This window comes from Ruditapes philippinarum, unplaced genomic scaffold, assembly GCF_026571515.1.
Source record: "Ruditapes philippinarum isolate M1 unplaced genomic scaffold, ASM2657151v2 ctg671_1_1_1_1, whole genome shotgun sequence".
In the NCBI taxonomy this organism is placed as follows: domain Eukaryota; kingdom Metazoa; phylum Mollusca; class Bivalvia; order Venerida; family Veneridae; genus Ruditapes; species Ruditapes philippinarum.
The window spans coordinates 238,097-259,046 of NW_026857357.1; the positions used below are offsets into that span (position 1 = coordinate 238,097).

At 34.7% G+C, this 20,950-nt stretch overlaps 1 protein-coding gene across 1 annotated transcript; it reads left to right on the forward strand.

Annotated features, from left to right (window-relative positions):
- Window positions 1-12,354: 12,354 nt before the first annotated feature.
- LOC132749470 (endoplasmic reticulum chaperone BiP-like) lies at window positions 12,355-17,530 on the forward strand. Its single transcript, XM_060739222.1, has 6 exons — window positions 12,355-12,529; window positions 12,976-13,129; window positions 13,468-13,947; window positions 14,338-14,728; window positions 14,945-15,094; window positions 15,457-17,530. The coding sequence occupies exons 2-6, from the start codon at window positions 12,978-12,980 to the stop codon at window positions 16,282-16,284; spliced, it is 2,001 nt and encodes a 666-aa protein (XP_060595205.1). The 5' UTR covers window positions 12,355-12,529; window positions 12,976-12,977; the 3' UTR covers window positions 16,285-17,530.
- Window positions 17,531-20,950: the final 3,420 nt, after the last annotated feature.

Below are 20,950 nucleotides of genomic sequence, written 5' to 3' on the forward strand. Positions count from 1 at the left end.
CATGCCAGATGAAATTTCCGGCATGGGTTAAACTAACGGAAACGCCAGTCTGATATGCAAGAATAGTATATCTGATAAAGATCCCATATAACTCTGTTACTGGTATGGGTAAAACTACAAGACCCTGAGGGAATAAAAGTACAGGTGGTTTCACTAGTTTTAAATGACCGAGATGGTTTTGCTTGGGGAGTATTTAAATGTCTGATTTAATTATTATTAGCAGTTGGAATCGTGACTGAAACTAACCCATGCAGAAACCAGATAGTGACTACAATGATTAGAACATGAGACCCATGGGTTGAAAGGCAGTTCTAAGTTACTAACCCACCTGTCCCTTCAATGTACTGGCATGACATTGATATATTGAATTTGTACCATAAAATGGTGAAAATATGGCCATTAATTTTCTTTTTTGCTGAAGACAAATTACTAAATACTGCCTGTAGAAAATGCTTTCTGGAGAGTTGGAAAAGTACTTCATTACTATGAATTGTAATCGATTAACTTATCTTTGTATGCACACTGTGATCTTCGAATATAAATCATTATTGGATCCAATATTACTTATTTAGCCACGTTCAATCTACAGAGTCCAAAATATCGATATCAAATCCATATTGTACTCTTAGTTATTACTTTTCATATAATACAAAAAAACTGCTGATTTTGAGCCTTAGAGTTTGTTGGTGTAAAAAAAGAGGCCATTTTAAAATACTTTAGTAAAAAGTCTTACACAAATGTATTTGTGCACTAAACTTGGTCTATTGACCCGTGAAACAGATACAAAACCTTTACTAGCCAATACAGGATTTGCATCTGTATCCCCGCCCAAGAGAATTGTACATGTATAATGACGTCATATCATCAGGCCAAAAAAAAAAAATTGTTTGTTTAGGGTAACCTTCCCAAAATTGCTAGGTAGGGTAGGTAGGGATTTTTTTTTATTTTTATTTTTTTTTTCAAAATCAGTCGTAAGTTCAGAGTGTTTTCTTGCACATGGCAGTCTTTCCTACACTACTGACATTGCTTGACTTTGTATTATCATATTTTATCATATAAACAATAATTCTGATTAAAATCTGCATAGCTTTAATGCCATTTAATGTTATTTCAATATTGAATAAAGACAATATACACAAACATGTGTTAATTTTGATGTTTGTTTGCTACAGGCACTACTTTAAAGTTTGACTCTAACCTGAACAGCAAACATTGCAGATTCTCATCAGCTTGCATGGTTGCAATTCTGCTGATCTGAGTCTACATTGGTTGCATGGTAGGAGTTAAGCACAATAAAAGACCTAAAATGACATGCTGTGATCTGGCTTTCAAAGTTTCAGTTAAAAAATCTAGACTTATTCTGTTTTTCACTATTTGATATTCATGCATTAAATACTGCACATGTCATTGAATTAACAATCTTGAAGCTCTTACAGTATTACAAAGTGTATATTTTGACACTATGGTACAATTTAACAAAATCTATAATTCTGAATTGCACTTTTGATACACTGGTTCACATAAAAAGTGCAAACACTTCTATTTGTAAAATGACACCCTTGTCAATCAAATACTATTTATTTCTATCAGATACATGTATATCAACATATCAAAGACAATAGCCAAGCTTTTTGATGAATTGGCATTTTGTAGATGTCATTCAAAGTGTCGTCTCATAGTGTCCATGGCCCATCTGAAAAAAAAGCAAAGACTAGGTCTCAATAACACATGGAAAATTATAGAGGCTATTCGTTGCCAAAAATCCAGCCTTTGAAACTTGACAATGCATACTTCGGTTCTACTAAACAGATTAGTAAAAATCTAATTGTCGATCCGAGAGTTACGTACTGCACTGGTATTAAGCATTTTGATTATCTCGATTTGATAAAACGAAAGCTGTTAACATGCAACTTAGATAAATTGCAAACTGTATTTATAAATGTATAATTTCAAATTTGCGACATGTAGAAATGTAAACGATAGAACGTACACAATACGTTTAATGCTGTGCATCATGACGTTGAGAATGTAACTGCATCAACTTGACACACTCAGGTTTACAACACCACACTTTCCTGTTACATTCTAACGGGATTAACATTTGTAAACGATTTTGCAACTTCCATATATGGAATTATCACGGAAATAGACGAAAATTAATAGGCGGAGCCAATTTCACAAAAGCAGAATATAAAGAGAGGTAACTCTTGCTGGTACAAAAATATTTCAAATTATATAGAAACTGTTACATCAATCTTGACTTTGAACATCCTCTGATTTTGTTTAAACGTATTCTAGTAAAGGATATTCAAGTAATGCAAAATTGGTTAAGATATAATGTAAAAATGTAACAACGTATATACTGATAATGAGCATAATAATAATTATGCAAAAACTAAAGTTGGTGAAATAACATAATGAAATGTTTCCCATATATAATGACACACATCACTAATCATTGATATCAATGATAGGGTTTTGTGAGCCACGGCAATACTCTTAAGCTTATCTTTTTTTTTTACCTTCAGCAAATAGTACTAGAATGCGATACATGGAAGGCACTTTTGGCAACACGAATAAAGAGAACTGAACAATAAGCCTGTGTCTTCTTTCTTTAAAGGACTATGTTGGATTGTAGAAAAACTCATAGTTTTGACCAAGTGTATGACCACGAAACAATGCAAAGTTTACTATCAATAATTCCGTTGTATAACCAAAACTTGTGAATTTGTCCCATTTTAATGTTGAAATAAATATTCAGTGTATCCTGGCAACTCTGTTTACCTCCATTGGGAGGTATTTTGAGTCATAGGATGAGATTTAGCCTTTTAGTTTTAAATATATGTAAGCTGGCGTAGATTAAGGTCTTTTCATGCATTGTGCTGAATCAATAGCACCTCTAAAATATGTGTATACATGCTGTCATTAGCTGTTACCTAGATTTGATATGATCAAAACAGAGAACTACTTTTATGTACATGAAATACTACACAGAATATTTATTAAGTTTTGTAAGTGATGGCTTTCTAAGAGATAAAATAAACAAGGTATACATAAATTGATAATCAACATACATACATTTAGACTCATTTAAATTTTACTTATTGTAAAACAAAATGGGAAAAATGGGAAAATATATGGTAAAAATAAAAAGTTATGTACGAAATGGTACATACAACTTTGGTTATAATTTTACTATTGTTAAAAGTTTTTTTCTTGTTAAGTCATGCGCTAGAATTAAGGCTACTAATATAATAGTACTACTAGGAAAGACAACAGCAAGAATTTGGTCTGTATTAGTAATTAGTCGTATCAAAATCTCTATCAGATGTTGACTTGATAATTTGAAAGTGGTAAGGTAGCAGCTTATCTGTAAATGTTACTCATTCCTATGCAAATTGGAATACCATCAGTAAAATTTATTTGTCGTTGAATATAGTCTTTTCAATAGTTTTCGCTTCCTTGAAAAATACTTAACCTCAGACAGTATGTAACCTGGTGTTTTTGGGTTTTTTTAAGTTTCTTTTTCCAGGAAATGTGGTGTCTACAACGTTTTAAAACTTATATGCCTATATTCCTTTAAAGTCCGCTGATGTTGATTGTAGGCAATCATGCAAGTGAATTATGTTTAGAAAGGTATGATAAACGGAAACCACGCCGCTTCTTGTCGCCGACGGTAAATACCGAGAATGAGCGGAAAATACGTTTATTTACGATGATTTAGTGGGCGGGAAAATGGGCGGAGCTTATTTTATCTCCTATTGAAAAACGTGTAAAACTGGATTATGCTGATCCGAATCATGATGGTTCGACAATGTAAAGCTAAGAATGTAACTTCTGTTTTGAGTATTCGAACACTTGGTATTGCTACTATCAGTTAATGTTTTGTCGTATAACAAAATGTATTTTGTTGAAATGCATGTTTACAATGTTAAATCGGCAAACTCAATCCAAGTATGCAACATTGGAGTTTACATACAAAGAAATACAATTGTATTTGTTCCATTAACAAACTGTTCAACTCAGATCAACAAGGCTGGATTTTTGGCAACGAATAGCCTCCATAGAAAATGGGATACATTTGTGATGGTATGCACAGTAGAGTCAGACTCCAAGTCTGGTAAAAATTTGTTTCAGTATGCAAAAGAGGATGAAAAATATACTGGAAAGGCTTTGCAGATCTCCAGAATAGCTATGTACATATGACCTGTGGCGATACTTTATACTCAAGTGCACTAAGTCTTGATTTTCAGTGGGACCAGGGTCTCATTCATTTTGAAGTGTGGCACAGGACATATCAAAACAGCTTTACAAATTTTTAAATATTAAAAGAAATAAAAAAAATAGTGGCATTGATTTGAACTAAAATGTGTTAAACCTTATTATTTATGCAATAAAATATCAATATACTAAAAAAAAAGAAAAGAAATTTCACTGACAGGTATGCATGATCCGAGTACGAAAATTATGGGTATGTTCGTTCTCGGTGTCAAAATTTTCCACCGGCAGGTAATATCGTCGGATTTTCGCATGGAATCAATGCAATATATATTTTCTATCAAAATTGTCTATGAACAGATCCTTATTTACACGTAAATTTACCACAGTAAAGCCAGAAATCACCCAGGTCCGAAAGATGAGACCGTCATGACATGTACATTGTAGCCTGGTATTTACGCTTGAAATACTACATCAACAAAGAGATCAAACGGGTCGAACACACATGCTAACAACTGGATTTTACATACTTTTAAATGGTTTTATCCTCCACGAGTGACACTAAGTCCTATGTGCCTGTATTTTAAGAAAAAATCTTCATGTATAAGAAATTCCTAAATCGGAAGTGTTTTCCCGCAACACGTGCTTGGTACCCCGTTCCGCTCTATGTCAATGTATGTAAAACGGAAGCCGGAGAATACTTCCGGTAGGAATTACCTTCTAAAAATATCGTCGTCATGTAGAATTTTTGTTTCCAATAGCGTGATATTCATTGGACCGCAATACAGCACGAACCAATCAAAACACGTATAACTAAAAATGACCGATCCAAATCGTCTGAGAGTTTTATGACAGCGTCTCAAGCTGGGCCCTGACGTATTCAAATAAACCTTGAAACCTTGAATTCGCATTTATCCGCCCTTTGAAACTCTCTATTCGCTAACGAATATATTTTTGTTTGTTCAGAAACGGAAAAAAATAGTTAGGGTCGGCGCATTTTTATAGGTAGGGTCGGGTTACCCGAAACAAACATATTTTTTTTTTAGGCCTCAATGGTATATAATCTTTTCGTAGTATCTTAATCTGTTTGGGGCCTCCGTGGCCGAGTGGTTAAGGTCGCTGACTTGAGATCACTGGTCTCTCACCGCTGTAGGTTCGATCCTCACTTGGGTCGAAATCTTTCATGTGAGGAAGCCATCCAGCTGGCTTACGGAAGGTCGGTGGTTCTACCCGGGTGCCCGCTCGAGTCTGAAATAATGCCCGGAGGGGCACCTGGGGTCTTCCTCCACCAATAAAAGCTGGGGGAAAAACCGACGAAAAAATCTCGGCTGGGCGCTCTAGGATGGCCCGACTTGAGTGTGCGGTCGCCCATATGGGCTTTCCGGCGGCGACCTTAAATGAACGCATTAAAAAAAAATCTGTTCCTTGTGCAATTAAAACCGGCAGTAATATATCTACCTAGCAACTCGCAAACCCATTTTCCCAGACCATGCAGACTGTCTTCAAGCTTGGTCCTTTTATTAACCAGGTTTTCAATTTTGAAAATCCTGGTTATTAGATTGGGGTATGGCGGGCGGATGGGCGGCTGGGCGGATGGGCGGGCGGGCGTCAAACGAAATTGTGTCCGCTCTGTAACTCTTCAACCCTTTGAAGAATTTTGATGAAACTTCAGACAAATGTTTACCACATCAAGATGACGTGCAGAACGCATGTTCCGCATGGCTGGCTCCAAGGTCAAGGTCACAGTGACATTAACATTGAAAATCCTGTCCGCTCTGTAACTCTTCAACCCTTTGAAGAATTTTGATGAAACTTCAGACAAATGTTTACCACATCAAGATGACGTGCAGAACGCATGTTCCGCATGGCTGGCTCCAAGGTCAAGGTCACAGTGACATTAACATTGAAAATCCTGTTTACATGAACGAAATTGTGTCCGCTCTGTAACTCTTCAACCCTTTGAAGAATTTTGATGAAACTTCAGACAAATGTTTACCACATCAAGATGACGTGCAGAACGCATGTTCCGCATGGCTGGCTCCAAGGTCAAGGTCACAGTGACATTAACATTGAAAATCCTGTCCGCTCTGTAACTCTTCAACCCTTTGAAGAATTTTGATGAAACTTCAGACAAATGTTTACCACATCAAGATGACGTGCAGAACGCATGTTCCGCATGGCTGGCTCCAAGGTCAAGGTCACAGTGACATTAACATTGAAAATCCTGTCCGCTCTGTAACTCTTCAACCCTTTGAAGAATTTTGATGAAACTTCAGACAAATGTTTACCACATCAAGATGACGTGCAGAACGCATGTTCCGCATGGCTGGCTCCAATGTCAAGGTCACAGTGACATTAACATTGAAAATCCTGTTTACAAGAACGAAATTGTGTCCGCTCTGTAACTCTTCAACCCTTTGAAGAATTTTGATGAAACTTCAGACAAATGTTTACCACATCAAGATGACGTGCAGAACGCATGTTCCGCATGGCTGGCTCCAAGGTCAAGGTCACAGTGACATTAACATTGAAAATCCTGTCCGCTCTGTAACTCTTCAACCCTTTGAAGAATTTTGATGAAACTTCAGACAAATGTTTACCACATCAAGATGACGTGCAGAACGCATGTTCCGCATGGCTGGCTCCAAGGTCAAGGTCACAGTGACATTAACATTGAAAATCCTGTTTACATGATTTTAACTTGATTTGGCAGTCAAAGGTCATATCATCTTTGGAGGTAATTTAAAAAAAATGATATTATTTCATGTCTACTTTGTAACTTGTTTTTCATTATACAGAATTATCAATATAATTATAGTGAACAAATTCTTCTGTGCTGAACTCGTCCTACATTTCTCAACGGATTTTGTTCAAACTTTCACAGAAGCTAAAAATTGTCATCAAGCACCCTGGCACATATTGTCGGGGTTTTGTGATTGGATAGTTTTTGACCTAATTATGGCCCTTTGTTTTTTTCCTTATACATAATATTATAGTGAACACTTCTTCAGTGGCAATTCCTCCTACATTATTCATGTTTTACATTGCACATAGTTACATTGTTTGTTGCTTGTATTTGTATTTCAAATACAACATATTTATCTACAATGGTGATAATTGAAAACCTGGTTTCATGGCATTGCCATGTTTCTTGTTGTATTTTTATAGGCTAATTGTTCGACCTTTCTATGGTCTTTATAAATACTTAAGTTTAAACATAATGTATTTGTTAAAAATATCCACATCACTCGCTTTATTATACTTATATTCTGAACCAAAAAATGACGGAATTATCCTTATCAGAGGCACAAACATAACGCTAGTCGGTAAAAAGTTTCAACACATTTGTTTCACGTGGAAATGCCAGTAAAGGCATACCCTTTCCTCATGGTGGATATTTGTCTATAAGAATATTGCTAGCCTATGGTCGTAAAATCTACTGACAGAAAATCAGAAAGTGAAGTTCATTATTAGAAATTCAAAGCCAAGAATTCCGGTAAATTGCCGCCAAAGGCCGGGCATGCTGGAAGTTAGGTTTTCAATTGTGAATTTTTCAATTGTGAATGCTTCAGCCCGTTACTGTGCATCTGTGCAATAAGTTGGGAGTCTCCTGCCGCGATTTGCGCAGACCTGGAACACAAGGGACTTGGACATGAAGTGGCAGAAAACGCACAACATATGTGCCAATGCCAGTTATATCTTGAACCAATTGATACCTATCTGTACCAAATCGCTTCCAAATAGCTACGACAGTTGTTATTCCTGGTACTCCGGCCATAGACGGTGCGGAATCGTTTAGCCACGGACATTGCCCGTTCTTCTTTTTTGCAATACTAGAGGACCTTACGATACTAAAACCGAACGTGTTTGTTTGTTCCGACGCAGGCTTCCAGTTGAGTACAGGGGTCAGTTAATGTGTTGGTGGTAGTGCTTAAGGTATCGCTCCCCTCTCGCCGTTTTTGAGGGAATTTGCATATTTAAACAAATTTGATCATAGTGAATCGATATTATTTTGTCACGTATAAACTATATGTTTACAGCAGTTTTTTTTTAATCTTCCTCATTTATATTAAACCGCATTAGACTATTTACTTTTCTATCTTCACAATTAAGTACCTTAAGCAAATATGACTGAAGATGTAGTGATTCAGTTTAAAAGTGTATCGGCACTACGCAAAGAGAGAGAGAACATAAAAGAGGAATCTTGACTTTTTCGGAATATTAGCCACTTTTCACATAGCGTTTTTTTTTTTTAAAAAAAGTTAATCAGATAGATAGTTGGCTTGCGTGACACTGAGGGATGAATATCTATGTTTGTAACAAGAAACTATAAGTTCTTTTAACATTTCAAACTTGATATATTCTGAGAGAGAAAAAAATAATTTCCATTGATTTTTCCGAAGCTGCAACTTTTTTTAAAAACCCGCACAAAATATTTTGAAAAGTCCATGAAATCACTGGGACATGGCAATAATTATTGCATGTAACATAACATGTATTAACTTAATTACTTATTCAGATCTAGACCCAATTGCTCTTATTTTGAAAGGAAACTGGTGCAAGATATAGACCTTTTTACGACGCGGTCCGTTGCTATGAAAAAATCGATCGGAAGAAGTATTTTCTCGCGCATAATCATTTGTAATTATTCAACGTCAAGCATTCCTCCATAAGTTACCTTAGCCTCTCTATGGTGATAATTCAACAATCGTTTATTCTCTCACTTCCTTACTGCAACATTTTTTGTTTCTTTTTGAAAATTTCTTTTACTGGAGAGTAGCTAAAGATACTTCAGCGAACAGGTTTTATAGTACTAGCTGCTAGACCTGTCCGCAACGTTAAAATTAAAGCGACATATAAAGTTATGGATGGAGAGGAATTGATATTAGTAGGCTATTTTTTAACTGGTTCTCCAAACCAGTCTGAATTACATTGTTGTGAAATGTTTGTAAATGTTATTTTTGGAACAATTCATTTAATGTTACGTGAAGTAACATAGATATTACACTAATTAATTTACGTCATTAACGAGAAAGGTCTCGAATATTCAATGAAGGGGAGGCAACACTTGCGAGAATGTTCTGGAGTTTGACGCATGCATAGTCAAAGGGAAGTAACCATGAAGTGAGTAATACCAAAGAATATGTTCAAAATTTTTGACCTATCACTAACATTATACTATGACCAGAATGTGTAGGAGGCGTATCACTTAACTCTCTGAGGATATATGTGTAAAGACTGTAAGAATGCCCCCACATACAAGTGCGCCATACTGATTCATTTCACCTGTGACATAATATGATTATGTCCACTTGAATGACCCTGGTCATGCAAAGTTAATTAATGTAAACTACATGTATATTGGAACTGCGCAGTGTCAAGTGATTTCTTTATAGTCACCTTTTAGCTTGAGTTTTTAGTCACCTTTTAGCTTGAGTTTATCTGTACCCCCACCTAAAATTATGGCAAATTGTAATACAATACTGACACCACTGTTACTAAAATTATGTTATTAGGCCTACATTAAACCAAGGACATATTAAATGAATTTTTGAATTGAACTCCCCAATGTAAGTGAAACAAATGATGTCCTTAACAACAATAATCAAAGCACAGAAGGCGCTGAATTTGTTTGGGTCTCAGAATGTAAGAAAGGTGCAGGTTGTGAGATTATATGTTTAGTGCCACCAATGCTTTCCAGCGTTTTAATTGTAGTAAATTGGCTATAAGACTAATTGCAACACTGATATTCAATCCAATGTTTATTTGACTTTAACAATTTAAAAAAATAAGTTACCTTTACTGGGATTTGAACTCCAGACCTCTCGCTTCCTAAGCGAGCCCGAAAACCCTTTAGCCACGGTTAAATTTATATGTGAACGGCCTGAAGAAAACCATATTATTCTAAATTAGGGCTTGTAACGACTTTTAACTGTTGTTTAACACAGATGTAAATAATCCTGAAGCTTACTATAAGCATGTATATTTATAAAGAATCAAAGGGCTTCAAGTTCTTTGGTATTTTCTGATCTTTGCAATCTAAATCGTACTGTATATCTGTATGCATTATCCTGTATAAGTTTATTTTTATGTATTATAATTCATTTTGTAAGGCACATACGGAATTCTGCATAACTAGAGTTGCATCAAAAAATCATTTATGTACTTTTTTTACGACAGCCACACTTTATCCTTGTAAATCATGGCTACTTCCTTAACAAAAACAATTAAAAAAAGAATTTAACAAAAAAAAAATTTCCTCGACTTGGATTCGAACTCGAGACCTCTCACTCACTAAGCGAGCGCGTTACCACTGTACCACGGAGAAGTTATACACAATATGTCTGAATAATATCAAGTCATTCTAAATTTAGAACTTCCATTGCATTCAGGTTTGTAATCCTTATTAATTTCGAGGTATTTTGTTCAGGGTAAACCTGTTGTTTAAAATTGAAGTAAATATTTTAGCGAAAATCCTCTCGCCCAAACAGTCCGACATGTAGAATCTATATATTCCACTACTCGGTTTGTGTAGTATTCGGTAATCTACATGGCTAAAAATAGTATTTTCATTGACAAAATCATATTCATCCGCGTAATTTGTGATTGTGCATTTATTGACAATTCTATAAGCCAACGCTATTGTTTAACTTTAAATGCGTTGTAATTTGTTGGATACTTGTAACAAAATAAAATATTTCTTTCTTTTAAATCGCTAGTTTTAAGCTGTTTTGAGAACTACTTGTTGTTAGGTTTGTCATAAACTTCTGTGTCAGAGATTGAATGTCCGCTTTGTATTTAGTTATTTTCGATCAGAAAATACCAGAAAACAATATTAGAAATCTTCGACCATTCGGGAATTACTTTGCTTGAAAATTGATGCGCCTGTCTTTGACCATCTTTACGCAGTGATCTCCCCTGAATTTTTCGGCTTTAGTGTACATACAAAAGGGAAGTAACCGCTTCAAAAAAGTGGACTACTTTCGGCATTTGCAATTAAGAACATTAGACTCTGAAATTTCGCTACCATTATTTGTTTGGTCTGACGACCCAAACAAATAAAAATGACAGTTTTTCGACCTCTTAAAGGCCTATTGAGTCTCAAAATGCTATCATTGTTATTCTTCTTTTAAAGCCTTTTTTGTGTTATGTTGCAGTTTCCAAAAAAGTGCTCATTGGCCAATTACATGAGCAGTCCTTTTCTTCGTTTGTGTTATACCAGTATGTACACGTACAGTAAATATGTTGTATGGAATTCAAAATACCACTTTGTTTACATTTTCTACAATTAAGACAATTCTAATATACAGTTAGTTATATTTTCTTCAAGAGAAAGCATTTATAAATGTAAAACACATTTTCCTTTCCTCAGAAGAAAAAACCCTAACATTTCTGAGGCTTAACGGGCCTTCAAATTTGTTAATGTAATTATTTTTTTCCATCAACTGTGTTTAATAATAAAAAGCAACCATGCATTTAAATGCTAAATCACATGTACAAAATATTAATTTATTTAACCCTGCCCGAAGTGCAGTATGATAACTACATGTATAATTATGTAATTATATGTATGATTATGTTCAGCATTCAATATTTTTTTATGCGAGCAGATGAAAATATTGAATTAAATTTAGAAAGGAATTCAATTTAGTACAAATCTATCCACGTGCCATAGGCACGTGAAATTTAAGTGCGCACATAATTATATAATTATATTTGTATGCTACTTAGAAATTTTTTTGTTCCTTTCTTTTTCTGATTACATGTTGTTCTTACATAAAGCATAATGACGAATTATTCATAGTGCCACATCAATAATTATGCCTTTTGTTTAGTCTATTGAGCTCGATTAAACTTTGCATCAAGTCTTTTTGAAAAATGAAACGAGCGTAATTAGAATATTTTGCAAAACATATGCTATTAACGCATCAATGTCATTCTCATTGCTATTAATTTACGTATGTCTAACATTTATTTCGTCACTGTATTAATTTCTTTTCATTCTTCTTGTAAACAATAAACACCTGTCAAAATTTACTACACTTCCGGGTGGAAGTTGGGGAAATACGTGTCTTTTACGGGGACTTCAACGTAGACCAATGAAAATCCTCCACACAGAAATAGTCAACCAATCAGAAAATAACACGACGAATAATCCAGAAGACGTACGGCGTTGTGTATTGAAATACGTCACATCCAAGAAAATTCAGTAACAGTTTGGACACGAAAATTAAAAGAAATACGACTTAAATACTATTGTAATTGTGATAATATTAGAGAATCGTATACAAGGAATCATAAGAAATTGAAGGTAAGTTATTTAAAATAGATCTTGTATAATATTTTATTGAATTTATTTAGCCGGCCGGTGTCTGAAAAACCGGCATGTTGCACGTCACCAGATTGTAAAATGTATTTTCTGATCATTTTGTTGAAACATCCTAATGTCGTTTGTATTAATTTATATAATTTAGATATTGCTAGTATTAATAATAACAAAATTTGTATATTTAGTAAATAAGTGAAATTTATTGTGGGGTTGAACCGTTTCCAGAAGTTTCTATTTATCAATTTATCATACTCGTAGCCTTTTTAGGCATGTATTTTCATATTCAATAGGGCTTTTTATAGCTATTAACTAGAACTCCATTTAACTTTTAACTAGAATTCACTTAAATGAAGACTGATTAAAGATTGGAATTAAATTTAATGATAAAAATGCTAAATTAACTAACTTTTTTACATTGGTAATTACAGAAATGAAAAGATACGTGTTATTGTGCTGTGCAGCTTTGCTGCTATTCTCAGTAGTTGTAAGGGCAGAAGATGATGAGGGCGAAGGAGAGGAGAAAAAGAAGAAAGAAGATGTTGGAACTGTAATTGGAATTGACTTGGGAACAACATATTCATGGTGAGTATCTCCAGTTAGACTAGTCATTTAAATAGTATATATGGACAGAAATACATACATGTAAATGCCTATAGTATCTGTGGATAGAAATATATAAATACCCATGGTTCTTCACCATAAAATTATGATAGTTATTTCAAGTTGGCAAAGTTTAATTGAAAAGTAATAAGTCTGTGAGTTATATGTATATAAAAGAAATTCAACTGGAAACTTTAGCGGGATCATTGTTTCTTTACACAGATTATTCTTAAGAAGTAATATAAGTAAAGATCTGAAAACTGCAGGTCAATGGTAACTTATATATATATATATATTTTTCTAAATTCTATTATTTTCAGTGTTGGTGTATACAGAAACAAACGTGTTGAAATCATTGCCAACGACCAAGGTAACCGTATTACTCCCTCATACGTGGCTTTCACTGATGACGGGGAGCGTCTCATTGGGGATGCTGCTAAGAACCAGCTTACCAGCAATCCTGAGAACACCATCTTTGATGTGAAACGTTTTATTGGTAGAAACTGGGAAGACAAGTCTGTTCAACATGATGTAAAGTACTACCCATTTAAGGTCGTAAACAAGAACAGCAAACCTCATGTTCAAGCTAAAGTGAAGGGAGCCGATAAAATGTTCGCCCCAGAAGAAATATCTGCTATGGTTTTGGGAAAGATGAAGGAAGTGGCTGAAGATTACCTGGGAGAGACAGTTAAGAATGCTGTTGTAACTGTACCAGCCTACTTCAATGATGCTCAGAGACAGGCTACAAAAGATGCTGGCGCCATTGCTGGTCTTAATGTGATGAGAATCATTAATGAGCCGTAAGTACTGCGAAACAAACATAAATTAAAATTTTCAATATAAAAGTTGTACAAAATCAGTTCAAACAGAATTTATTTTAGTTTGGTTGTGTAGCAACTGTAAACTTAAGTGATACACTCAGAAATCCAGCTATACACTCTCGAAAACCAAACATTACAAAGCAATAAGTGTTAAGTTTCTTGATTAAGGTAATGCCTTGCCCCTGGCAGGGTCTTGACCCATGCAACCAGCAATCTTTGAATAGTGATTTAATAGAAACATTTCAAAGAATATAAGCTTTAAAAACTTTAGTAATATATAAGTAGATGTCATCATATTTTAGAAATTTGAAGAGTTGAGTTGAATAAATGCGGGCTTAAAAAATTAAAAATCTTGTTTCACATTTGCAGGACTGCTGCTGCTATTGCTTACGGTCTTGATAAGAAGGAAGGTGAGAAGAATATTCTCGTGTTTGATCTTGGAGGTGGTACCTTTGATGTCTCCATTCTCACCATTGATGATGGTGTATTTGAAGTACTTGCTACCAACGGAGACACTCACTTGGGTGGTGAAGATTTCGACCAGCGTGTGATGGAGCACTTCATGAAATTGTACAAGAAGAAGAAGGGTAAGGACATCAGAAAGGACAACCGTGCTGTACAGAAACTCCGTCGTGAAGTTGAGAAGGCCAAGAGAGCTCTGTCCTCCCAGCATCAGACCAAAATTGAAATTGAATCTCTTTTTGATGGTGAAGATTTCAGTGAATCCTTGACCAGAGCTAAATTTGAAGAATTGAACATGGTATGTACACTACACTTAACAGTACTTATTACAGTTATTGTCAAAAGAGGAATTTTTTATTACATTACATATTGATATTACTAGTTAGGAATAATGAATCATCAATACTTAACAATTAACAATAATTATAAAACCTTCAAACTATAGAAATAAATGAGATACCAAAAAAATTATTTTTTTTTAAACTGGTAAAGTATAGTTGTATCAATTTTTCAGGACCTGTTCAGATCTACTTTGAAACCAGTACAGAAGGTTATGGAAGATGGAGATCTTAAGATTTCTGATATTAATGAAATAGTCTTGGTTGGTGGATCAACAAGAATTCCAAAAGTTCAACAACTTGTTAAAGATTACTTCAATGGAAAGGTATGTTCTCATTGTATTTTAAGCCTTTGTATATTGTCATTAACTCTGGGAAAATTAGGAATAAGAAAATATTAAAGTGACTTGCCTTGTCAATTGACAAAATTTTATATCTGCACTGTAGAAGATTTAGATCTAATATGAATTCTTAGGGAGAATTTCACATTTCTTTGAAAGTTAAATTTTTTTGATTTCTGATGTTTTGCAAACAAGTAAGGTTGTAGGTTATAAGCACAGGAATATCTGTTTTGGGCTTATATTTTAAAATGCAACATCATCTTTAAGTATTAACACTACCGCTAACTTTGTACATGAGTTTTATATTTTCAAGTATGCATACTTAACGGTATTGTGTATTTTTGTAGGAACCAAGCAGAGGTATTAACCCTGATGAAGCTGTGGCTTATGGAGCTGCTGTTCAGGCTGGAGTGCTTAGTGGACAGGAAGACACCAGTGACCTTGTCCTTCTCGACGTTAACCCTCTTACCATGGGTATCGAAACTGTTGGTGGCGTCATGACCAAACTTATCCCAAGAAACACTGTCATCCCAACAAAGAAGTCCCAAATTTTCTCCACAGCCGCTGATAACCAGCCAACTGTAACAATCCAGGTGTTTGAAGGAGAACGTCCAATGACCAAAGATAATCATTTGCTCGGAAAGTTTGATCTTACTGGCATTCCACCAGCACCAAGAGGAGTTCCCCAGATTGAGGTCACATTCGAAATTGATGTAAACGGTATCCTGAGAGTAACTGCTGAAGATAAGGGAACGGGAAGCAAAAATCATATTGTCATCACCAACGATAATAACAGACTTTCACCCGAAGACATTGAAAGAATGATTAACGATGCTGATAAATATGCTGCTGAAGACGCTGCTATGAAAGAAAAGGTTGAAGCCAAAAATGAACTTGAAAGCTATGCTTATTCATTGAAAAATCAAATTAATGACAAGGAAAAATTGGGAGCTAAACTTAGTGATGAAGATAAAGAAAGCATTGAAACTGCTTTAGATGAAAAAATTAAATGGTTAGAAGCTAATGCTGATGCAGATACTGAGGACTTTAAAGCACAAAAGAAAGAACTTGATGAAATTGTTCAACCCATTATGAGCAAACTTTACCAAGGTGCCGGTGGTGAGGGTGGAGCACCTCCACCTGGTGGTGAAGAGGGTGATCACGACGAGTTGTAATGCACGTCTAACTTAGGGATATCATTATAAATATTGTTAATTTATCATTTACATCATTATGGGGGTTTATACATAATATGGGTAGTAACCATCGAGTAGAAGGCAGGAGTTGTCCGATTGACTTCTCAATTGTCTCTTGAGCGTGTGATAATGATAAAAGGGCAAGGAATACCGATTCCTGGTTGGAAATGTTGATTGTTATACCTGCCTGAAACTCTTAGTGTATGGGCTCCGAGCAGATTTGAAACAATGTGATACTGGCATTACAGATTACTGTGTCAAACCTATGTCACCATTCCTCATTTCTATCACACATATTATCATCAAAATGTTTGAAAAGTTTACATTCAACTGTTGCTGATGTTTTTGAATAAGTATTGAAAAACAGGAAAGTTGTTAAAATTTGAATAAGTGTAGTATTTGGGACCATGTGAACATGACATTAGATTCTCGTGTGTCTAAAGTTCATTACTTTTCATTTCATGCTAAGAAAAAAATATGGACATTGGTACTTGTGAAGGAGTTGAGACTGCTTATCAATGTTTATAAAAGAAATGATTATGAGAAAGTCTGAATGTTGAGAACCGAGTTGATAAATGACAAGTTATATTTTTCTATTTATTAAACTTGTTTGTGCAAATTTAGTACTAGTTTAATGAGCACGTTAAGTAGTATGTATCTTAAGTGTGTCTAATAAAGACGTATGTATTGTTTAAAGGTTCAAGTTCATACGCAGATCAGTGCATAATTATATTTCCAACTTGCTTTTCTTTATTTTGTACGAAATGAAAGTTGCTCAGTGCTAAGTTTCTTAAATTATTTTGTGTGTAAATTGTTCTATATAAATAGTAAATTGAAGTTTGTGTTCTGCAGTCAGTTGTGAAATTGCCTTTTGGGAATAAGTTTTGCATTGTGCAATAAAGAATGACTGGAAAAAATTAAAAAGAAAAGGGCCTAGTGGAACTTTTCTTAGATTTTGAATAAGATTCCATTTTTAGGAGCGTGAATTTGTTTCAAATAATTGGTAAATTTGGCAGAACATTGTGCAAGAGTTTATCTTGTGAATAGTTTTGGTGTAGCAAACTGTGTAAATGTTTGTAAAAATGAAGATGGATGAATGCCGTAACTGAATTGTGAAACTGTGTATAGAAAATATAGTTTTGTGATAAAAAGTATGTTAAAATTTTATTTGTGACATGTTGTATTGAATTATTGACATTAAAAAAATGAAAATACCAAGTTAAAACTGTATTTGTTATTTTCTTAAGTTACAAATGCTAATTTCCTTTTGATAAAATATGCGAAAAAAGTACTTGCCATGGACAAAGCACTGGAGTCCTACACTGAACATTACACTAAATAATCTAGGTAAAAATAAATATCCATATGTACCTGTAGGTGTTTGTTAATGTCAACTCTCGGGTTTGGAAAAGACTGGTCCTTAAGTTTGTACAGGCCGATCTGTTGGACTGCTATCTTCAGAATTGATCTACAATTATTATCAAAGTCTAGTGACTTGGTTAATGTGATGTTCACAGAGGCTGAAATCGAATTATCTAAATGTTTTATCAAAATATCAAATAAAATTCATCATTTGGTAGGTTTTTCAAAGTTTTCTGACACTCTTTTGACGCAAGCAAGCCATAAATAGCGAACTGAAAGCGCAAAGGTTATTTACCTGTTTTCAGAATTCAGTTCCATTTTCAAGTGCATAATTGTTCATAAGAAGGTGCAGGCAAAACCCATTTATTGTTTATCCTGAAGGAATGCTGTGTGAATCTGTAATTTACACACATGTATGTTTAACATAACATTATTTTTGAATGGTCGATTTGTACTCCTTAAACCATAAAGCTGACGGTTAAATTTAGCCGCACTCTTGAGGATGTTGGGATTTAGTTTGACTTGAACAAAATCACCAGGCCCAGGTGAAATACATGTATAATCCCTTACTATTGACAGGAGGCACAACACTGTTGTATAATAAGTGTAACAATGGTGGTGGCATGGCAAAGGCTACCACTGTTTTATAAAATGTACTGGCTTTATTCATTCCCAGCCCAGCTGGCATAATATTAATAGCCAAGAACTTTGGGTGCTGTATTCTTTGTCTGTCAAAAGCTTTACATAGCTAGTGTAAACTGTTATATGATATTTCTGACAACGAATTATTTATTTATATAAAGGAGCACAAGGACATCTGATGATCTTTAAATTTAACCAGTCATTTGTGGTTCCATTTTGACAAATTAAAGTGAATGGTGTTTTTATGCTCCCCGAAAAATTTCGGGGGAGCATATCAGTCAATGCGAAAGTCAAAATTTTTTTCCAGCCACAAGGACTCAGATACTTAGATTTATTTCCGGCCCTGATGATTTTTTTGCGGCCCGGACTCTGAAAGGTATTTTTTGTAGGGGTGGGGGAGGGATATTGCCATAATTATAAACAAACATATTCAGCAAATATGAATTATCAGACTCAACTATAAGATACTATGAAAAAAATATACAGAAACATAATAAATTAAACAGTTTTGCATATTTTAGGCCAAAAATTGTTTCAAACTGGCTGAAATTTTATTCGGACATGAGGACTGACTGTATCGAAATTTATATCGGCCCTCCTGATTTTTAGTTGGCGAGGTCCGAGGACCGACAGACTTTCGCACAGACTGGCATATAGTCGGCGCCTTGTCCGTCTGTCCGTCCGTTTTCTTGTCCGGAGCATAACTTGAAAACCCTTGGAGATAATTTGTTTAAACTTCATACAGTGGTAGAGGGCATTGAGGGGGAGTGCAGTGTCAAAGAACCATAACTCTATTTTGCCCGGTTTTTTAATTATCTCCCCTTATAGAAAAATCTTGTCCGGGGCATAACTCTAAAACTATAAGAGATATCAACATGAAACTTTGTAGGTGAATAGATCTCAATGGGTAGATGTGCAGTGCATAAGAACAATAACTCTTTTTGTCCTAATTTTGGAGTTATTGCCCTTTGTTAATTTCAACACTTTGAACTTTGTCCGGAACATAACTCTAAAACTATAAGAGATATCAAGATGAAACATTATAGGTTGATAGATCTCATTGAGTAGAAGTGCAGTGCAAAAGAACCATAACTCTGTTAAGCCTCATTTTTGAATTATCTCCCCTTATAGAAGAATCTTGTCAGGGGCATAACTCTAAAATTATAAGAGATATCAAGATGAAACATTGTAGGTAGATAGATCTCATTGAGTAGAAGTGCAGTGCAAAAAAACCATAACTCTGTTAAGCCTCATTTTTGAATTATCTCCCCTTTAAGAAAAATCTTGTACTGGACATAGCTGTAAAACTATAAGAGATATCAACATGAAACTTTGTGGGTAGATGTATCTCAATGGGTAGATGTGCAGTGCACGAGAATCATAACTCTGTTTTGCCTAATTCTGGAGTTATTGCCCTTTGTTTATTTTACTTTTTGAAGTTGTCCGGAACATAACTCGGAAACCATAAGAGATATCAACAAGAAACTTGGTAAGTTGATAGATAACAGTGATTAGAAGTGCAGTGCAAAGAATAGTAACCCTGCCTTTCCTAATTTTGGACTTATTGCACTTTAAACTTTTTCCATGGACATAACTCTGAAACTACAAGAGGTGTGCTTTCCTGTGTCCAAAACCTATTCGGGGAGCATCACCCGGCTCAAACCAGGCTCTTGTTCTTACTACAATTACCTCTGAATAAAACTGTAATGTGAAGTTTTGAATTATTGGATACATTTTTGACTTCCATACTTAACGTATAAACAGTGTAAATACAATACTATTTCCTGTTGCAGCAATAAATATTCAAGTTGAAAGATACTCCGGCTTTTTAGAAAGGTTACAGTGATTTAATGAAGTAACACACTTGTAATCGCAAGATGGGGTAACTCATTTAATTGACTAAATGTAATAAGGCTTGCAAGACATTGTACAGTGATTTGGTTCATACACTGTAATATTCACAGGTGGTCCACAAAGTTTTCTACAGTTCTTTCAATATGTCTTGCACTAATCCTTGATAAAGCCTTGATCTAAATGAAGGTTGACCCGTGTAGGCCAACTTCTTCAGGGGTTTTGGACATGGACCCCCAAGAATAGGTGTTACACTGCCTTTAAGAAGCCACACCACTGTAAAGTCATTTAAACTGCAATTGTGAAATCTTCTGAAATGCATGGTAATTTCTGAATTATATTTCAATTAAGCAATTATAGAAATATGTAAATTTTCTATATTTCAATTTAGGTTAACATTTTGTGTATTTCTTATCTTTTGCATATTTTTTTCTGTTTTAAGTGACCCAATTGATCTATTTAAGACCTTCGGATTTTTATGTTTTAGGCTTCTGGACCTAAACTGAATACAGCTCATAAAAGACATCAAACTTGAGCAATCCCAAAATGTAGTTCTGGTGACCTCCCCTGAGTTGCTGCCAATAATTTAGTACAATGCAACCTTATAATATAAACATTTAGTGGTGTTCAATATGCAGAAAATATGTTAAATTCAATGATATTGAAGGGGGTCATAAAAGGACACGAAGAGAAATTAAACATGACCAATTCTCTTATAAATATCTGACTACATCTTGTTCTCTTATAAATATCTGACTACATCTTGCATTCATTTCTAACGACTATTAAT

Coding starts and splice junctions, on each gene's coding strand:
- LOC132749470 (XM_060739222.1), top strand. CDS start 12,978: ATGAAAAGATACGTGTTATTGTGCTGTGCAGCTTTGCTGCTATTCTCA. Junction 13,130..13,467: donor TTGGGAACAACATATTCATG/GTGAGTATCTCC, acceptor TATTATTTTCAG/TGTTGGTGTATACAGAAACA. Junction 15,095..15,456: donor AAGATTACTTCAATGGAAAG/GTATGTTCTCAT, acceptor GTATTTTTGTAG/GAACCAAGCAGAGGTATTAA.